Source organism: Gobio gobio (assembly GCF_949357685.1).
Source record: "Gobio gobio genome assembly, chromosome: 5".
In the NCBI taxonomy this organism is placed as follows: Eukaryota; Metazoa; Chordata; class Actinopteri; order Cypriniformes; family Gobionidae; genus Gobio; species Gobio gobio.
This window is the reverse complement of record NC_137101.1, coordinates 43,471,714-43,491,701: the sequence shown is the minus strand read 5'-3', so window position 1 is coordinate 43,491,701 and position 19,988 is coordinate 43,471,714. Positions and strand designations below refer to the sequence as shown.

The 19,988-nt window shown below is 37.8% G+C and overlaps 1 protein-coding gene across 1 annotated transcript; it reads right to left on the bottom strand.

The window, feature by feature from the left end:
• Window positions 1-2,460: 2,460 nt before the first annotated feature.
• Window positions 2,461-19,873, bottom strand: LOC307126543 (uncharacterized protein). The gene is made up of 3 exons (XM_079817129.1): window positions 19,714-19,873; window positions 11,959-12,104; window positions 2,461-4,350 (listed from the first exon to the last, which is right to left on the bottom strand). Exons 2-3 carry the CDS (start codon window positions 12,041-12,043, stop codon window positions 3,566-3,568), a joined length of 870 nt encoding a protein of 289 aa, XP_079673255.1. The 5' UTR covers window positions 12,044-12,104; window positions 19,714-19,873; the 3' UTR covers window positions 2,461-3,565.
• Window positions 19,874-19,988: the final 115 nt, after the last annotated feature.

Here is a 19,988-nt window from a genome sequence, read left to right as displayed (position 1 = left end):
CAGCATGCGCTGACCACGCTTTGTGATTTTACGTGGCCTACCACTTTGTGGCTGAGTTGTAGTTCTCAATTGCTTCCACTTTGTTAGAATACCACTAACAGTTGACTTGTGAAATTTCCTCAGTATTTTAATATTTCAAGTAATTTAATGTTTAATATTACAGCCCAGTATGGTAACTTGGTGAGTAATAAAAATAAGTTACAGAGAATAGTGAAAATGGCAGGAAAAATAATAGGATACCAGCAAACACATCTTGATAAACTGTATTTTCTGGCAACACACAGAAGAGCAACAATGTTTGTGTATTTGACTCCACGTACCCACTCATCTCAGAATTTGTAATGCTTCCATCTGGCAGAAGGTACAAGGTCACAAAATATCGTAGAAATGTGTATAAACATTCCTTTATACCAGTGGCAAATACAATTTCAAATGAAGGGTAAAGAAAGTCCTTGTGAGAATTTTTATATTGATATAGTGGCCCTCATTTATCAATCTTGCGTAGAAACGAGCGTATATGTTGGCGTAAGATTATGCTTACACTCCTCTCACCGCCTGATTTATGAAACTGTGCGCACCTCTGAAATCCAGGCGTACACAATACCTGCCCTTGATAAATGCCACGGCGGAAAACGATCGTCATTAGAATAACACGCCCCTATATATTCAAGTCTCTGCCTCCCCCACGCCCTCATTTTACGCCATGGACACTCGGAAGACGGCAATGAAGCGAAACTTCTCCAACGTGGAGATCGAGACCATCACCAGGGAAGTGGAAAAAAAACTAAATTGTTTTATTTGGGAGTTTAAAGAGTGGGATTAAAGGCGCCCACAAAAAGGTGTATGGTGGAAATCCAGTTTAAATAGCTGTTTGGATGAGAAATTACCTATCACAATTCATTATTTTACAGCACGTGTTTTGAAATAATATGCATTTAATTTCGTATCACATCACATGTATTGGGGTGTACAATAGTGATGATGATGTGATGTGGAGTACCATTCATTCACATTAATATAATTGCATGACAATTTGTTAGATTCTTATTATTATTATGATTTGTATTATTAATGACGCTTATTGTTATTTAGAAGAATTTCGTTATTATTATTATTTATTTTATTATTATTTAAAAGAAGAAGAATATCATTTTTATTATTTTGTCAGTCTGAATTATTTTCAGTCCCAGTCCGTGCGCAGCTGCCGGGCCTAACCAACATCAGGTAAAGCGCACAGGCTCGCAACTGGAGGAATACATATGCCTACAAATCAAATGCTTTGGTAAAGTCACACAAATTAAACATTGAAGTCCATGTTGCACAAAAATAAACACTTAAGTTTATAATTACTTCCCTATTCGCACGGGATTAGTATATGTGGGGACCTCTGGTGATTTGTAATAATCGCAGAGAATGTCTGTGATCTTAATCCCGTGCAAATCGGCCATGTCTGTAATATGTAAAGTAAAAATTCCCCCGCAAATGACCTACCATATTTCACCGAACACGAGGTCCTGTGATAATATTAGTCCTGTGCGAATCGGCATCTATTTGGCCGGGATTAGGCGGATCGTATATCATTTTTGCAAGGTTTTTGTGTCCTGTGCGCATTTCTATCTTTATCTTTCAGGAAGAATGGAGCTAGGCTGCATATAATGCGCACCGTTATGACTTCTCGTGCGGCCGCGCGGATTATAGGCTACTACTTTCACTTTAGAATGAGCACAATTTGGGAGTAATTGCTTGAATGGTGTGTTTAATATTATTCTTAATGAAAAACACAAAAACAGAACAGTACAATGACAACTCGCTTAAATGGGCACTTTTACATTAGCTTTGAAACTGAATCTTCCGTCGTATATTGTTATTATACGAAATTATTTGTATTAGGCTACTATAAAACAATCAAAATGATATCGATACGACTGTTTATAATTTCATACAGCTATATAACGAAAAAACATTTTCAAGTAACATCATATCCGGGAGATAAGTCAGTAAATTCGAGTAAAATCACAGCGTATCCCGTGCGAATGCGCCACGCAAAATTCAGATGTGGGGGAGTAATTTCTAAATCACACGAGGTCCCCAGATAATACTTATCCCGTGCGAATAGGGCTTTATTTGTTGTTGTTGTTGTTGTTTTTTTTACAGTGGGTCATAATATAGCATATCTTTGTCAGTGCGTTTTGTGGTGTTAGGAATTGTTTTTCTGCGCATTTTCGCACTAACTCAAAACGTGCGTACACCACCTCCTGAGCTGGCGTAGGATTTGAGCGTGCCGTACGCCAATGTCCATATTGATAAATCTCAAAGTCACCGTGGTTTTGGGTGTACGCCAGGTGTACACTGGAAAATTGGTGTACGCAAGATTGATAAATGAGGGCCATTGTGTGTGTATAATTTGTGTGTGTGTATAATTGTGTTTTTTATGAGAAGCCAAAGGAGAATTTCCACATCGGTGGACAATAAAGTCTAATCAATCAATCAATCAATCAATCAATAAGATAAAACTGTTAAACAAATAAACGGTATACAAAAAGTATTGTAGAGTTTGCCATGTGGTTGATGCCCAATGACATTAGCTAAGCAGAAATAACTCAACATTTATGCAACCATGCAGATTTCGCTACGTCCTATGATTTGTCACTGCTTTAAGCCAGTCATGACACTTATCATATTTCAGATTTTTGTTACAGAGTTGCTCGAAACTCACACTGTTGGCATGTGTCCGATGTACTTCAAGCAAAACTGAAGAACAAACTGATGTAACATTATTTTGAACAAAATCATGCCAAACCAAAGTTTGTTTGGAGCTCGTTTTGAGAGTTCGAAACAGCCTGCCAAAGCAAACTTTCCTGTAAAGTTCGCTCCAACTGGTAAACACCTTTGTACACTAAACACTAAAGCCAACGCATGCAACGCCAAGCTATGACCGCACACTTCACTGTCAAGGTGTAGTTTCTCACATAATGGAGAGAAGTATAAATAGACACAATTATCCACAGGTTTAAGCAATCAATCCCAGTCCAACAAACAGTCAATTAAAAATTCTAAAAAAGACTCCAATATTTATTTACTTGATACACAAGTTGCTGGTGTTTGGAATTGAATGTGTAAAAAATTAACACTTGAGAGATGCTATATAGCAGAAAATTAAGTTGTATATCTGATTAAACGAGGCAATGACACTGTTTTTCATGTTTAATACATGTTTAATCTGCTTGATTTTAAGCAATCTATTTTATAAAGTGAGATATAAATAAATGTCTTTACTAGAATTGCCAAATTGCAGGGCTTGTGCAAACATATATTTATATTATATTTATGCATTTGACAGACGCTTTTATCCAAAGCGACTTACAGTGCCCTTATTACAGGGACAATCCCCCTGGAGCAACATGGAGTAAAGTGCCTTGCTCAAGGACACACTGGTGGTGACCGCTGGGATCGAACCAGCAACCTTCTGCTTATCAGTTCCATGGTTTAACCCACTGGACCACCATCTCACCATCTCATACATATCCACGTTGACATATGATCAGATGCTTTTCTTATGCTTTATTTAAAAAATGTTCGCTGTTTTCTCAATCTTGTTGTGTGTTTGTTTTTCAGAGTGGTATATTCTCAAGTGCCTGTTCAGATATTCTTTATGAGCGAAACTTGTTCCACACTGTTGGCATGTGAAAGGCTTCTCTCCAGTGTGGATACTCAAGTGCCTATTCAGGTGTGCTTTATGAATGAAACTTTTTCCACACTGTTGGCATGCGAAAGGCTTCTCTCCGGTGTGAGTTCTCACGTGACTGTTCAGGTGTGCTTTACGAGTGAAACTCTTTCCACACTGTTGGCATGTGAAAGGCTTCTGTCCAGTGTGAATACCCAAGTGCCTGATCAGGTGTCCTTTATGAACAAAACATTTTCCACACTGCTGGCATGTGAAAGGCTTCTCTCCAGTGTGACTTCTCATGTGAGTGTTCAGTTGTCCTTTCCGAGCGAAGCTTTTCCCACACTGTTGGCAGGTGAACGACTTCTCTCCAATGTGAGTTCTCATGTGAATGTTCAGGTTTCCTTTTTGAGTGAAACTTGTTCCACACTGTGGACAGGGGTGACGCTTCCTTCTAGTGTGAACTCTCATGTGGACTTCAAGGTTTCCGTTCTTTTTGAAACGTAATCCACACAGATGGCAGGTGAAATCACCTATAGTTCCTGTCTTTTGAGCACTTTTTTGTGAGGAAGTTTTTTCAGTCTGTGAGATACTAAAAGATTTTTCTTCAATTATGAAAGTCTTGTACGGATCTTTCTCTTCCATTTCATTCAGATCTTGACTCTCCTCTTTCAACGGCATCAGGTCTAAGACAAAAAAAAAAGACATTGTAATGCCAGTTTAATGCCACAAAGCAACAGACATCAAAACATTTAAACACGTAAAACATTAAAACTAATAGCACGTATGCTAGATCCTATACACAATCAACTGTTTTTACAGTTTTACGGCTTTTTAAAGGCGGGTGCCAGTGTTTTTCCATACATTCGGCCAATCTATGTACATTTGCATCACTGTTAATTCCTATTGTGCAGAGTTTGACCATACTCTGAAATGGGAGCTAATTTAGTCCCCCAAAAGGCTAAATATATAATTCTCTATAGCTAAAATCATTCTCAGTTTCTGCAGTGAAAACACTAAAGTGGGTACTTCCGCCAATAGTAACAGGAACTACGAAAACATTCCGTGAATGCCCCTTATTTATTTTGTTGGAGCAGGGTTGGAACTTAACTCTGCAGGACTCCAGGAACATGTGTTTTTCAGCCCTGCTATACGTACTATACAGGGAATCACTTGCATTTTTTTAAGAGCAGAAAGAACTTAAAATAGTTTTTTTGTCATACAGATAAGAGTAATACATTATTTGATACTGTAAGGGGTACTTTTATTTGGGTTTGTTCACAACAACAATCCTTCTTTCAGCCACTGGCTTCGCTGGATCTGACTGATCTTCTTCCAGGTCTATCAGCATTTCTAGAATCTCCAGGTGCTGCTTCAGAGCGAAGCGAAGATCCAACTGGGTTGTGAACCGTCTCTTTCCTGTGACCATCTACCCCTGAGTATTTCACCCTTTCTTGTCCCTCCATTGATTGTTTCACACTGGAGTCTAGTTTTTCTTGGTAAGTCTGTGTATTTAAACGCATGCCGTATGTCTAACCCTTCATCTGGCATTCCCAATATAATGCGTCATGTTGACAAATCCAAGTAGCATTATTTTCCTGATTCCCTGTTTGTAGAAATATGATTGTAAGGAAAACGTCTGCTTTTTAACGCTTCTCATTTTTAGACTCCAGGTTTATGAATCTCACATATTAAAATGTTTTTGGTACAATTTGCAGTTCTATTTTCTGAACTTTATGAAGTGGAAGAAGATATTGGACAAAAATACTTCGGCACTGTGCGTAAAGGCATCTGTAAATCCGATGGCCAGCAGGTAGAATCACTCTTGCCATGTTCATCAACTGTACCATATAGATCAGTGCTTTCATCTAGTGAACTTAAAGAATAACTTCATTTCCTTTTGCAGGTCGCCATCAAATGTATCACTAGGCGTGAAGCAGGCCAGTATACAGACCGCTATATCGATGTTGTAAGTTGGCAATGTATATAATGTATATATTTAAATACAAATAATATATCTTAAATATAAGTGAAAGTCAGCTAATGGTTTGTTGACCTCTTTTGACTTAAAGAGAATGACACATTTAATATTTAAAAAATAATTTTACGCCTGGAACTCAAGGAAGTGTTGTGACGCATTACACAAAAAATAAAAGACTGACAGTAGGGGTGTGACGGTACACAAAACTGACGGTTTCGTACGTACTTCGGTTTTGAAATCACGGTTCGGTACAGCAGTTTTACAAAATTGCTTTTTATTTATTTTTTATATTTAACAGTGGTTTACTGAAGAAGAAGAAAAAATGTCTGTCCTTGAATTAATTAAATTATATCTAAAAGTTTATTGAAGATATTTCTGTAAATTATATAGGGAGCCCTTACTTGCACATTAATATTAAAGGTTAACAACAGAGCCCAAACTATTAGCCTAAATTCAGTTGCTATTTATCTTTAGGTATAATAATCAACATTCAAATAACACATTGTATGCAAACATGTCAACTTCACATAAGGCAGTTTTTGCATTAACTTCTAAATCTAATTATTAAATAGTTTTTTTCTCCAATTCGTTGTTGAAAATATAATCATTTATACACAGTGTCTGTCATTTTCATGACAGATTTATTTAACATGCATGAAATAATCAAGACATCACTAACAGGTTAAGTAGAATATAATGAATATATAGGCTAATATAGAGCTTATATTTAGTGAAACAGTTGATTTCTCTAATAAATACAATTCTGTGGACACTGAATGACTGCCGTAATGAATAACGTAAATGTGATGCTAACAATACACGACATTGTTTAGTTTACAAGCAGTTATATTGACGTCTTTCCACCGTTGAAACACTGATTGAGCGATTACACCACAAATGATACATGACAGTAAGTTGTAATGCATCCTCAACACACTTTCAGATGGTCATTCATGTTTATTCTTTAGTAAGAGATGATCGATCGCCTTCACAGATGATCACGTTCACGCCACCGGCCGCTTGAACTGTGATCACTGATCAGTCACGCCACATAGAGAGTCAACACGGCATATATCGTTTGAATTTCGTGATAAAATGGACTGAATAATTCATATGTTCGTGTAGGAACTCGGATTGAAGTGTGTTCGGTGCTTAAAACATGCCGACTGTGAAGTGTTAAAGATTGCACCCGGAAACCGTTCGGTAACGTTACACGCGTGCACCGAACCAGGAGTTATAAGTACCCTGACTACTGTACTGTCCTCGCTTTAGTCAAACGGTGGCAGTAGAAGGTGGGAATCGAGCGGGATTTTGTTTTGCTGTTGATTTGCTGTATCTTTTTAATGATAGGCCTTGCACATTTGTCAATCATCCCCGCTTGCTATTTGGGGAATTAACCCAGTGCTATGATTGGTCGAACTCTTCTTCTTTTTCTGTTGCTTAATTTGAGTACTGCGCGTTCACAGTAAGCAAGCGGGGATTCCCCATCATCAGGTTTTTGCAAAGTTTAGAGTGACAACTCTTGCCAGCATACTTTGATGGCAAAATGCGTGTAGTGACATATACAGAAAGGCTCAAGCCTAAAATTCTTAACATTACTAAACTGTATGAGCTAGAGAAATCAGGTTTATAGCTTGGCCCTGTTCTCTTGAGTCTGTAAGAATCCTTTACTTAAGGAACACTCTACTTTTTTTGAAAATAGGCTCATTTTCCAAAAGTTGAGTTTTACCGTTTTTGAACCCATTCAGCCGATCTCCGGATTTGGCAGTAACACTTTTAGCATAGCTAAGCATATATCATTGAATCTGATTAGACTATGAATTAATTCATAGGGAATTTTGAAAGAGTCTATTTTACGGCCGAGCAAATGACTCGTCCAGCGTTCATTTGAACGGGCTGTAACTATCAACTCTGCAGTGGAAATTAATATCCAAACAATAGTGAAACACTATTTAACAGCCAGGTAACTTAGATCGGCAGTTTAAGACATTAAATTAGTTAGCACATAACACAAGAACACTTTTCTTTAAATACAAACAAGACTTTATTGATTACTCGAACACATAAAACTAAAATTAAACACGCACACATACACATTCACACGCGTTGCAGAAAGGAAGAAAGTGAGGAAAGAATGAGTTTTAAGAGAGAGAAATTATGAAATCCCAAGTTTCTATCAATATATGCATTTATAACATCATTAATTTAACCCTCCTATCATTTCACGACACTCAACAGAAATAAAATAAACTTAAGTAAAAGAAGGGAAAGTGAGAGGAGAGTATTCAGATGGCTTGAAATTAAATCGTTAACCCATTTTCTCTGATCTTGGTCTGTAATGATCATCTGATCGTCTATCTCGTCATCTTATGTCTCCTGCATCTTGACTCAACTTGAACGGATTCTGGAACTGCCTAGGAACTAATTCTTTGTTCATGTTCTGAGATTTAAACTCAAAATGTCTGCCCATCCTCCTGGACAGGTTGACCAATTGGTAAACATCTTTGGTTCAGAGGGGACTGTGTCCCCACCCTCATCGTAAATTAGATTACCTGTGGTCTCTTACTTTCCTGCTCTAAGCAGAGAGTACATTTAGACCTGATTCCTTATTATAAGAACATGATACATTCTACACTTTCATTCACTCATTCAATAGTTACATAATTACAGCAATTGTGAGTGATGCAAGCCAGGATGAGCAGACATGGATTCATCAAGCCAGGTGAAACCAATCCTGGATAGGTGCGCGCTCACGGCTCACTCAAAGAGACCCGCCACCGATCACAGATTCACCATGGCAACTAGAGCGGCGTACTTTTCGTCAGAGGCACAAATCCTCATGGAGGTATACGAGGAGGTAAAAGACATAATTAAGAAAGGCAACACCGCCACAGTGATAAAGCAAAGAGAAAAAGCGTGGCAAAGTATTGCAGACCGCCTGAATGCGTAAGTAGTGCACAATTACACACCCACCGCTCCGCTGAAACATCACAATTACAATCCAAATAGTTAATTCACATCTCCAAAAACGCAGCTGTACTCTGATTATGAAACAGTTGAATTTATTTACATGGACTGCAGATATGAGTTAAATTGTGTAAAGTGACTCCATCACACTGTATAAGGCTTTGATCAATTATTATCAAAGCCTTACATTATTACTACACTCAGTAGTACGGTTTATTCTTAGCCGTTGTACTGTGCTTCTTAAGTTGTCCACCGATTTTTCTGTGTGTTCTCCTGCTTTTATTAATGTAAAGCTGCTTTGAAACAATGACACAACGCTATATAAATAAAATTGAATTGAATAAATAGATGAGCTAATAACGACCACTAATATCACTTTAATTTATATAGCGCCTTTCAAAGGACCCAAGGTCGCTTGCTCACTGACTCCATTGAATGTTCTGGTGTGATAAAGAAAGTGTCTCTTTTTGTGTGTGGTGTGGTGTGTGTGTGTGTGTGTGTGTGTGTGTGTGTGTGTGTGTGTGTGTGTGTGTGTGTGTGTGTGTGTGTGTGTGTGTGTGTGTGTGTGTGTGTGTGTGTGTGTGTGTGTGTGTGATGTAGATTAAACATGACCGGGCCAAAACGGACATGGCAGCAAGTCAAAATCAAATACAAGAACATTCCGCAGAACGGTAAGGGCCCTGACTAATGCTTAACAATACACAAGCATATATTGTACCCAGAAGGTGCCTGCTCACACATCGTCTGTACTGTTTTAGCAGTGAAAAAGAATACCCACAGACAAGGCATCAAAGCATTAGATGTCTTCATCTCCTTCCCTGGCCACAGAAGACTCTGTGACATCAAAGAGGAGTTCTATAGGATTGCAGGTAAGAGGATCTACAAATTACAGGACAGCTGTTAACTCTCATAGTAGGATACTCATTTGTGTGACCAGTTTCCCCAATGTTATTGGTGCACTGGACTGTACACATATAAGGATAAAAGCCCCCTCAGGTGCCCATGAGGCAGATTTTGTGAATAGGAAATCCTTTCACAGCATTAATGTTCAGGTGAGCATAACTTTTTGATATTGTCCATTGATGAACACTGTGCATTGCCAGTGATGTGCATTGATTGGTTTAATATTCCTCATCTTATGATTTCAGATGGTCTGCAATGCTGACTGTGTGATCAGCAATGTTGTGGCAAAATGGCCTGGCTCAGTCCATGACTCCAGAATCTTTCGGGCCTCTGAAATCTATCAGCGCCTATCACAAGGTGAGCCACACATACAACCCCTATTAATAACCACTTTTTACATCATGACTGTGTCAAGAATATCACTGTTTATGAGGTAGTAATGGTGAGATTTTGTGTTGACAGGTGAACTCTCTGGTGTGTTGCTGGGAGACAGGGGGTATGGCTGCCAGCCTTTTCTCCTGACACCTTTCACAGACCCCCAGGAAGCACAGCAGGCCTACAACCATGCCCATGCCAGGACCAGGGCCAGAGTTGAAATGACCTTTGGCCTCCTGAAGGCACGCTTTCACTGCCTTCACAAATTAAGGGTCAGCCCTGTGAGGGCATGTGACATTACTGTGGCTTGTGCTGTCCTCCACAATGTGGCCTGCCTGAGGAAGGAGAGGGCCCCCAGAGGCCACCAGCCATGGACTGGGACAATGCGGCAATCTTCCCTGATGACGACAGTGGTCCCTGATGAGGGACCAATATGTGTTGAATTATTTTAGTTAGTATGTGTGCTTTCAAATTTGGTTAAATGTCCTGCGGTGGCAGAGGACATTTTTTTTTCTTTTTCAATTTGGCCTCTTATGATGTTTGTGCTATATACTGTGTGTAATACAAGCTCGCAGGGAGGCTGCATCCATTCATTTGTCTGTTCAGTTGATGTGTATGGATTTATCCCGCATTTATTTCAGTGTGCAGACATGCGGGGGTGTGTTATATACAGACCTTTGAATGTGAATTTATCCTTTTGTTGTATAATATGCTTCGATTCTGTGCTTTACCTGCTTTGTTTTATCCTTATTCAATAAAGGAACATAATGTTACACTTTGTGTTTTTAAATTTTTAGGGTGAATTCAGGGTAACTGGGACACTTTTTGCCATTGAGATGACTTGGAAAAAGTGTCCCAATCACCCTGAATTCACCCTATGGAATGTGCATTTTATACGACAGAGTATTAGGGCCACACTGAGGAAGAAGGAAAAAGTCATACATTTATTAGGCTGGTTCTTTCTGTGGAAAAGAAAAATGGGTTATATTATCATAATATTATGACTTCATTCTCGAAGTCTGTGAATTTTCTTTTTTTTCCTCTGTGGCCCTAATATTCTATAATTTTATAGCTAGCCTTATAGTCTATGGGAAACTGTAAATTATCTAATGATAGCAACATCATCTAAAAATCATAATTTATCCAAAATTATTTGAAATTGAAATTAATGACAACAAACGTTCAAATAATGACAGTGGGTCTAGTGATTGATAACAATATATAGTGGGCAGTGGAATAACTATTGGTTTCCGTTTGTGGTGACTGCTGACTGACATAAGGGATGAGATTAAATAGATCCTGGAATTTAGCCTGGTCTGGAGCAGGCTAGCTCCACAGAATGAATCTCCATGGTAATATTATACCATAACATCCTACTGTCCCCCTATCCAGCTTTAGTGCAACCGGATCATGGATAAATTGAGCCAGGATCACCAAGATATCCAGGCTTAATCCCTTATCCTAGTTTTGTGCAATAGGCCCCTGTTTTTTTTCTTTGTCTTGTGATCAAACAACTTTGTCGTTATCTTGATTTGTTTCTAAGTTTGCAAGGCAATAAAGCATTTAGCTGGGGTTGTAGATGGTTGATTTTTGAGGGTCTGGAGTGTTGAGTTGGTTTTGGGTGGAATTATGTTTGAACTAATCATCTGGAAGATTAATTTGTGTCTGATGCGCCCTCAATTCCTAGTTTCAATATTTGTCCTATTTAAAACTTGACTCTTCTGTAGTTACATCGTGTACTAAGACCGACAGAAAAAGAAAAGTTGCGATTTTCTAGAACGATATGGCTAGGAACTATACTCTCATCCCTGCGTAACAATCAAGGAACTTTGCTGCCGTACGCAGCACCTGAAAATAGTCCTCAGCACGCTCCCTGTGCAAGCAGGTTGTCACGTTGGTTATGTTTACGGAAGTTAGCCTATTTTCAGGCACTGCGTAATATTGCGCCTGCTGCACAAGTGTGAACACATCCTTAGAAGTAAATATTTAGCATATCCTTCATTTCTGTAAAGCTGGAGATTTTAATAAGGATCAAATAACTGAGTTCAGCTTTGAGAATGAAACCAACCTGTTTGTTCCTCAGTTTCTTCTTGTTTCACTCTGAACGTTTCTTCAATCTTCATGTCTTCACTCTCCTCTTTAATAAACGCCATCTTTATAATAGTGTCACATGGATCTCAGTCACTTCATCAGGAGTTTTTCTGTGTGTTTGTCCTGTTTAATAATTAACAGAAAGAAAAATTAATCCACACTACATCTTTGAGAGTGAACTACTGAACTAGAGCTGGTTGAGACAGTCACTGGTAGGAAAAAAACTAACACTGCAAATTAATAAAAGAACAAGCTATATAGTAATTTCATATTTAGTCATACCAAATGTAGAACACTGCAAATTAATAAAAGAACAAGCTATATAGTAATTTCATATTTAGTCATTTATGATCTACATTTGGTATCTAATGATTTATAGATTATATTTAAATGAATACAGTTTCCTTAGCATATTAGCAGCTCTTTTTGTAAAAGTTGTTATTACACGTTAGTGTTTGAAGTTCTCGTTTATTTGCACTGTTTGAGCGGCACGAGTCCTGATTCCCGCACTTTGAATCACTGAATTGTTTTACAAAGTATTTAATTAAATTGATTCAGAGTTTCGAAAAGCTCAGTTTCTCCATCACTACTAGCCAGTGAACTAATTCGACTTTATGATAAACTTATACACCTTACAGAGAGTGAAATGAGACGCAGTTTAACGTTCGTTAGACATTCAGTTTCATACCCATTAAACTCTGTGCATTTCAGTTTTCAGCCCAAACCAACTCAGATATGCACAAGGCTTAATTACTACAAATAAAATATATAATAATTACCTCTATAAATCATTTAAACAATTTAACTGTGACATTATGTTATCAAACTAATGCTACAATGTTCAGAAAAATATCATTTTTATTGCACAAGGCTCTGTTTTTGGAATTAGCATTTTCCATATGTTATAATAATTTTGAAAATTAATATATGCAATACCGTAAATCCATTAAAATGCAACACCGTTTGGCCTAAAAGTATCAAACCCAGCTGTAAATTACTCCGAATATTATTCTCTATGATGCACAAGGCTTGTTTTTCACATTATTTATCAGGAATTTTTTTATAAAGCTTCTTTTATCAGATTAATAATCTGGTATCGTTCATATACAGTACTGAATCCATTTAAATAAAAAAATCTGTATTTTAGCAATTATATCTTTTGTGCATTTTTAAAGTTTTATTACTGTTTTGTATAACATTAAATGTTTTTTTTCTGTTGTGTTACATTGAAACGGATAAAACAAATTTTATTCAACAACAAGACTTAATACTATTGCTGAATCAATGTTGGGGTTTTTAAAAATAAGTTTTGGGGACACTCGAAACAGTGACTGCGTGTGCTGATCATGCGAACAAACAGCCAATCAAGACCCTGCATTAGGTAAAAGGTTGAGCATCCTTAACACTAATCATGCAGGTATACAGCCAATGAGGACACAGAGGATATAAATTATCTCAGGACTTTTAGTTTAGGTGGATAGAGATAACAGCCTTCAATTTCTTAAAGGCCTAATAAGACATGAAGGAGAACAGGCCATGGTCGACATCATAGATGAAGAGTACACTGATACCCCTTTTCCACCAAAGCAGTGCTAGAGCTAGTTCAGAGCCAGAGCTAGTCCCAGTTCATAGTTGGTTCGACTGAGGAGCCTTCTAAGAACCGTTTGCTTTTCCACTGCTGAGAGCCACAACAGAGCCAAGTCTTATGTCACTGTATACGTCTCATCTTTCTCAGCAACGCTAGCGAGTTGCCGCGGGCTACTTTTCATGACCGCGGCTTGAAGCGACCCCAATTATGTGATATTTAGCCCCGGGAATGCAAATTTTAGTAGGCAACCATGCCAAAAAAACACATTTTACCCCCAAATGTGTTTTTCACCGGGGAAGCCCCCCTGAAACGCGATTGGGCTTGTTTTGAGTAGCAATTGGGAGGGTTTTGTTGTGAAAACCTGGCAACCCTGGGCAGCGGGAAACACAAACACACCAGGCTTGTTTGAGATGCATCGACGCTGCGCAGACTGATTCACGTATGATATATAAAAAAAAAAAACGCATGAGTGAATCAAAAGCATAAGGAGTCATATGCTCTCGCTGGACTCGTTATCATACAGCGATCGGTCTCTGCACAGCACCGCTGCGAACAAGCCTTCCATCAACAATGCAAACGTTGCGTTACTATTCATTCACATGGCTTTACGATCCTACATCGGCATCAAAACACAACGAAAACACAGCGAATCCAACGCATTCATGCAGTTTGCCGTAATTTGTATAGACGGAGATTACAAACGGGCAGCAGCTGTTAGCTCCATTAGCTGCTATTTCAACAATGGCGGATCTCAAGTTTGTGTTGGTCTTGTTGACCCCGCCCCCAGCGCCTGACGTAATTGGTTTTTACTTCTAGCCCTGTTCTAGCCCAGCAATGTTTTGGTGCTACTTAAGAACCACTTTTCCTGGCTCGGAGCTGGGGCTTTGGGTGTGGAAACACAAAGAACCGATTTGAAACTAGGCTCTGGCTCCGATCTAGCTCTAGCACTGCCTTGGTGGAAAAGGGGGTTGACATGTGGGAAAATGAAGAACGAAAGAAAGGAGGTCAGCCAAGACGATTGTGGGTAGATCTCCATATTCAAGCCTGTTCAAGAAAGTCTTTGAGGAAGCGAAAGACAATGTTCACACAGAGGAAGATGAACACAACTTTCCTAATGGATAACTCCAAGGGAATCTACTCACTATGGAGTGGAGTACTTTTAGGGGATTTGAGGAAATATGCATCTGACAAAGAGGACACAGACCATGCATCAAACTCAGACAAGACAAGAGACACCAATTGTCGGAACATGGTTTGTAATCGTGAAAAATTCCATTCTTCACAAGAAAAAAAATTCAGACCAGCAGAATTAATTCAAAGAATGTATGCCTCTCTCAAAGGGAGATATAGAGAGCACATCATTAATCACAATCTACCTGACAACCTCCTTGTTGGGCCATTGAGGCCAAAGAAGAGTGTGGTGTTTGCAGAGGAAAGCTTGGCTAAACGGGAAGATCCAGCATCAAGAAAAGATCGGAAGTCAAAGTACTATTCGATTCCAGAAAGAGCCCAAACCTAAAACGAAAGTAATGCCCCCCAAAAAGGTTGATAAAACAGACAGCAGCCTGCCAAAAGACCGAAAACTATGTGAAATGAGTGTTTCTGAACAGGCAAGCCATGCAACAAAATAACAATTAGAGTTAACGGCAAACATATTCCTTATCTAATTTTTTGAAATATGCAAATCCTTCTAAAATCATTTGATTCTACCTATTTTTAAGTGAAGTTTTTGTGGACATGTCCAGACACAGAGTTGGTTGTGAGACGTGCAGAGTTCAATACTCTGTCCACAAAAACTGATAAATGGTGAGGTAGGTCTGTGACAGTACAAAGGGAGGGAAGGAAAATGGGATATACATAAACCTACCAACATACGTGGCATAATTTTCAGAATGACTTATCGCGAGATAAATAGTCGCATAACATCGGTTAATGGAAACGGCGTCATTACAAAAAAGTTTCTTAATCGACATTTAGAAAATATCGCAAAAGTTTGCATAAATCTGTAATGGAAACGCAGCTAAAGACACACAAGTGCACACACATTCATACACTGTAAAACAAATATTTTGATGATTTGTTATCACAACATTTTTCCTTTTGTCAAATCAACTTAGATAATTTATGTAGTTTAGATAACACAATATTTTGAGTTTCTGTGATTAAACTAATCTCCTTCATTTTATTAACTAAATGTTTTAAATTTCAATTAACTTAAAAACAAGGCAACCAGGTAACTTACTTTTTTATGTTAAACCATAATTCATTTTTTACAGTGTACTTTTAAAGAGTTAATGTAGCATTAATATTATGTTTATTTCCTTTTGTGAGCAGTATCTTGACACTTTGTCGGGACAAATTTCTGTTGTGGATTCTACGACTGAGGGCCTTGAAGATTCGAAACGAGCTGGACAGAAATTCCAGTAAAGCACAAAGGTTACACTTCAAAGATTATTGAGGAATAGTGGCTATGACCAGTACCTCTGAATTTATTAATTCAAAAAGTATTTCAGAATGCGCCAAAAGATGCTTGAAAAATAAGACTGGACCAGGATCAATTGGCAGCCAGGAAAAATGAAAAGGATGCTACTAGTTGTGGGGTATTTTGTGATGGGAGGTAAAATAAGTAAGAAAATAAATTTGCAGTTGTGACCCCCCCACCCCCCTTAAATTCCTACAGATGGCAAAACAAACAATTGCCCAATTCCCCAACATTCCTGTGGCTACCCACTACCCAGGTAAGTTCGAGATTAGTTTGAGCAAACTCTGTTTTTTCGGGCTCACGAAGGTGGATTGGTTTTTAGCAGTGTTCATCCCAGTGTTTCCCCTACAATGTATTCACAGCGGCGCAGCGCCGCCGCTGGATTTTCAGCGCCGCTGCAAAATCTTTACATGATCAGTAATATCACGACATTCACTTACACACTGTAAAAGAGAGAGAGAGATTGACGATTGCCAGAGAACTAAACAAAAATGTAGTCTGCTTACACTTTAGGACTGTGATATTAATCTTATTTTCGCTTTATTTTTATTTCCCCCAAGGATTATGAAAAGATATGAGGTAAAACTATTATAAAATATACCCGCGTTCCGTCTAGCGCAACTTCCTTCCCTTCACAGCGCGCGCTGTCATTTCTCCCCAAACATGCATTAAACGTCAGATTCAGCACAATCCGTGATTGGTGTCAAATGCTCTCTCCACTATGGCTAAATTGCAGGACGTGTTTGATAAAATTAAAAGCACAATAATCCGCGCAATAGACGCCGTTTCCAAGTTCAAGGCGGGGGTATGTGTGTGTGTGTGTGTGTGTATGTGTGCGCGCCGCGCACGCTGCGAAACGGACCGACTTGCGCGACTAAACCATCAAATACACAACAAATAGCCTATATCTCAAAATGACCAGCATGGAGAGTATTCACTTAAACACACATTTATCTTAAATGGCCGTAAATAGTTGGGAGAAATCAATGGGAGAATGATATGATTAGATCTCCATTTTGGTCTAAAAGGGGCAGCATCTAATAAACCTGCTGACGATTGAGCCATTAATGTGAATCAAACAACAAAAGGCAAAGAGAAAATGACTTGCAGCTCTTGTATGTTATGTGATGCTCTTTTCTTTTTTTTTATTCTTTGATTAATAAAAAGTTACAAAGAACATTGTGTAATAATATTTCATATCTCTCAATCTTCAGAAGAGAAGTGAATTGCACCGTCTCTCTTGCGAGAAGTGAATCAAACGGACACTGTGATTGGCTGTTTGCCACACGTGTCTCACTTTCAGGCGCATGTGCTTCAGAGTTAATCACAAACTCTGGATTAAACCTGAGTTGACAGAGAATGTTTATGCCAAGCTTTGAGAGACCGTTGAACTTGATCTAAACCAGGTTGAATTTATAAACTCTAAACCTACTGTGAAACTCAGTTTGTTCAGCTAGCTTCATGCAACAGGCCTCTGATGTCTTGGACATTAATCCATCAAAAATATGAATTTTTAACGCTACATTAATCCGGATAGATTTGAAAACGGAGTTTTCGTTTCAAAACGCTCTCCGTCCACACTAGCTTTTTCCAAAAGTTTCTCATCCACACTGAAACGTCAGTAAACGTCAAATTCAACTTATTGCGCATGCGTAAAACCTCATAAAAGCTCACGGAGATGATACAGAAATTATAAAGTTACCACAAAATTCTTCTGGCAGGATAATTTTATATAGCAAAATATCTCACCATTCACTGATGCGTCCAGGTCGCAAACTCAGTCAACCATTATTATGTTTGGTCTAAAACGCAACTCCATTCGCGTTTGGCCACAGTACTGCAAATGCAAGTACATTTTCTGCCATCCTTGCAAAACTGTGATATGAAGTGTGCAAAGTAATATATTTTAGCAACTGTGTGAAAATTAATAGCACAACACAATAGCGGTATAAACATAGGCTACATATCTATTGGTACAATATGCGTCACGTGACTAAACATGCATCATCGTTTTCAAATACCTCCGTCTTCACAGTCCACACTACGACGCGGCGCGAAGAAATTTATCCGCGTTGGAGAGCATTTTCGTTTACTTAAAACGCTGTCTCAGTGTGGACGGAAGGCCAAAACAGCGAGGAAAAATATGCGATTTCAAACGAAAACGTATTAGTGTGGACATGGCCTAAGCTTCGAAAGGAAATGGCAGCATATTGCTATCTGCCTCATTTGTTCAATATAATTTTCACACAACATAAGTGCAATATTGAAGTGCACAAATGTTACTGTTTTGTTTTCGGTTTCCTTCACATGTATAATAGATTCAAAAGATGAGTACTGTGGTTTGTGTGTGGGCTAAAAGAACTTCCCAAAAGGAAGAAGACTAAAGATCCAGTCATTAACTGGGTATATGGCTTTTTCGTACCATTTAATGTCGGTAAATTGAATGCCTTTGAAACACTTTGTGTAGTATTACTAAGGTGTGTGGAATTATCTTCTAGCATGTTTATATCTGTTTTTCAGACTCAGTGCGTAAGTTGTGAACACTGGTCCGAAGATGCCTGCATGACTTCACCTGTCCCTGACGCAATCTCCATGGTGTTGTGTAAAAACCATAAAAATAAGCCATAAGGAATAATCAAGAAAACGTGTTAAGGATTCAAACGTGTTAAAATAACATGTGATATATATATATATATATATATATATATATATATATATATATATATATATATATATATATATATATATATATATATATATATATATATATATAACTTTATTTAAATGGGTTGCATAATGTATATTTTTATATATCAAACTTTACAGTAGGTTTGATTAGTTTAGGTCAAACGGTTCAGTACTGTATATGAACAATACCAGATTAATAATCTCATAAAAGAAGCTTTATAAAAGAAATACCTGATAAATAATGTGTAAAACAAGCCTTGTGCATCATAGAGAATACTGAGTGATTTAGTTGGTTTGATACGTTTAGGCCAAACGGTGTTGTCATTTAATGGATTTAAATGCGTTCAGTACGGTATATGAACGATACCAGATTAATAATGTGAAAAATAAACCTTATGCATCATAGAGAATAATATTCTGAGTAATTTACAGCTGGGTTTGATACATATAGGCAAACAGTGTTGCATTTTAATGGATTTATGGTATTGCATATTCAAATTTCTCAAATTACTATTAAATATGGGAAATGCTAATTCCAAAAACAGAGCATTGTGCAATAAAAAGGGATATTTTTCTGAACATTGTAGCATTAGTTTGATAACAATGTGTATAGTTAAAGTGTTTAAACGATTTATAGGGCTAATTATTATATATTTTATTTGTATTAATTAAGCATTGTGAAACTTTTGTTTATTCATATCGGAGTTGGTTTGGGCTGAAAACATGAAATGCGCAGAGAGTTTAATGGGTATGAAACTGAATGTCTAACGAACGTTAAACTAACTTTACTGCAGTGCAGCGCTGCTGTTTCTCGTGAGTGAATGCACTCCCACAAAATATCCATCATTAAAGTTAGATAAAGCATAACAATGTAACATTCAATACTGAAAAAACTAATTTCACACCGCTCGTAAAAACTACATAACACTGAATGGTTTATATCGATTTAAACAGCTTAAACTCTTAAAACAAACCTTTCCTCAGTCCAAACAGATGCAGCAGCGCGACGCAGCCTTATGACGTCATACATCCAGATCAAAATAAAAGTCCTGTTCACTCTGCTGTCTATATAACAATAGAATATGTATAACTATTTTTACCAGATAATCCCTGTATTAAAATTAAAATAGTGACAAATGTGAAGCAAAAAAACAAACATGTTAAAAAGAATGCACGAGTTCATAAAGCATGAATTAACTCATAAAGAACTGAAACACAGAGCGAGTGTTTTATTGCCTGTTAAAAATGT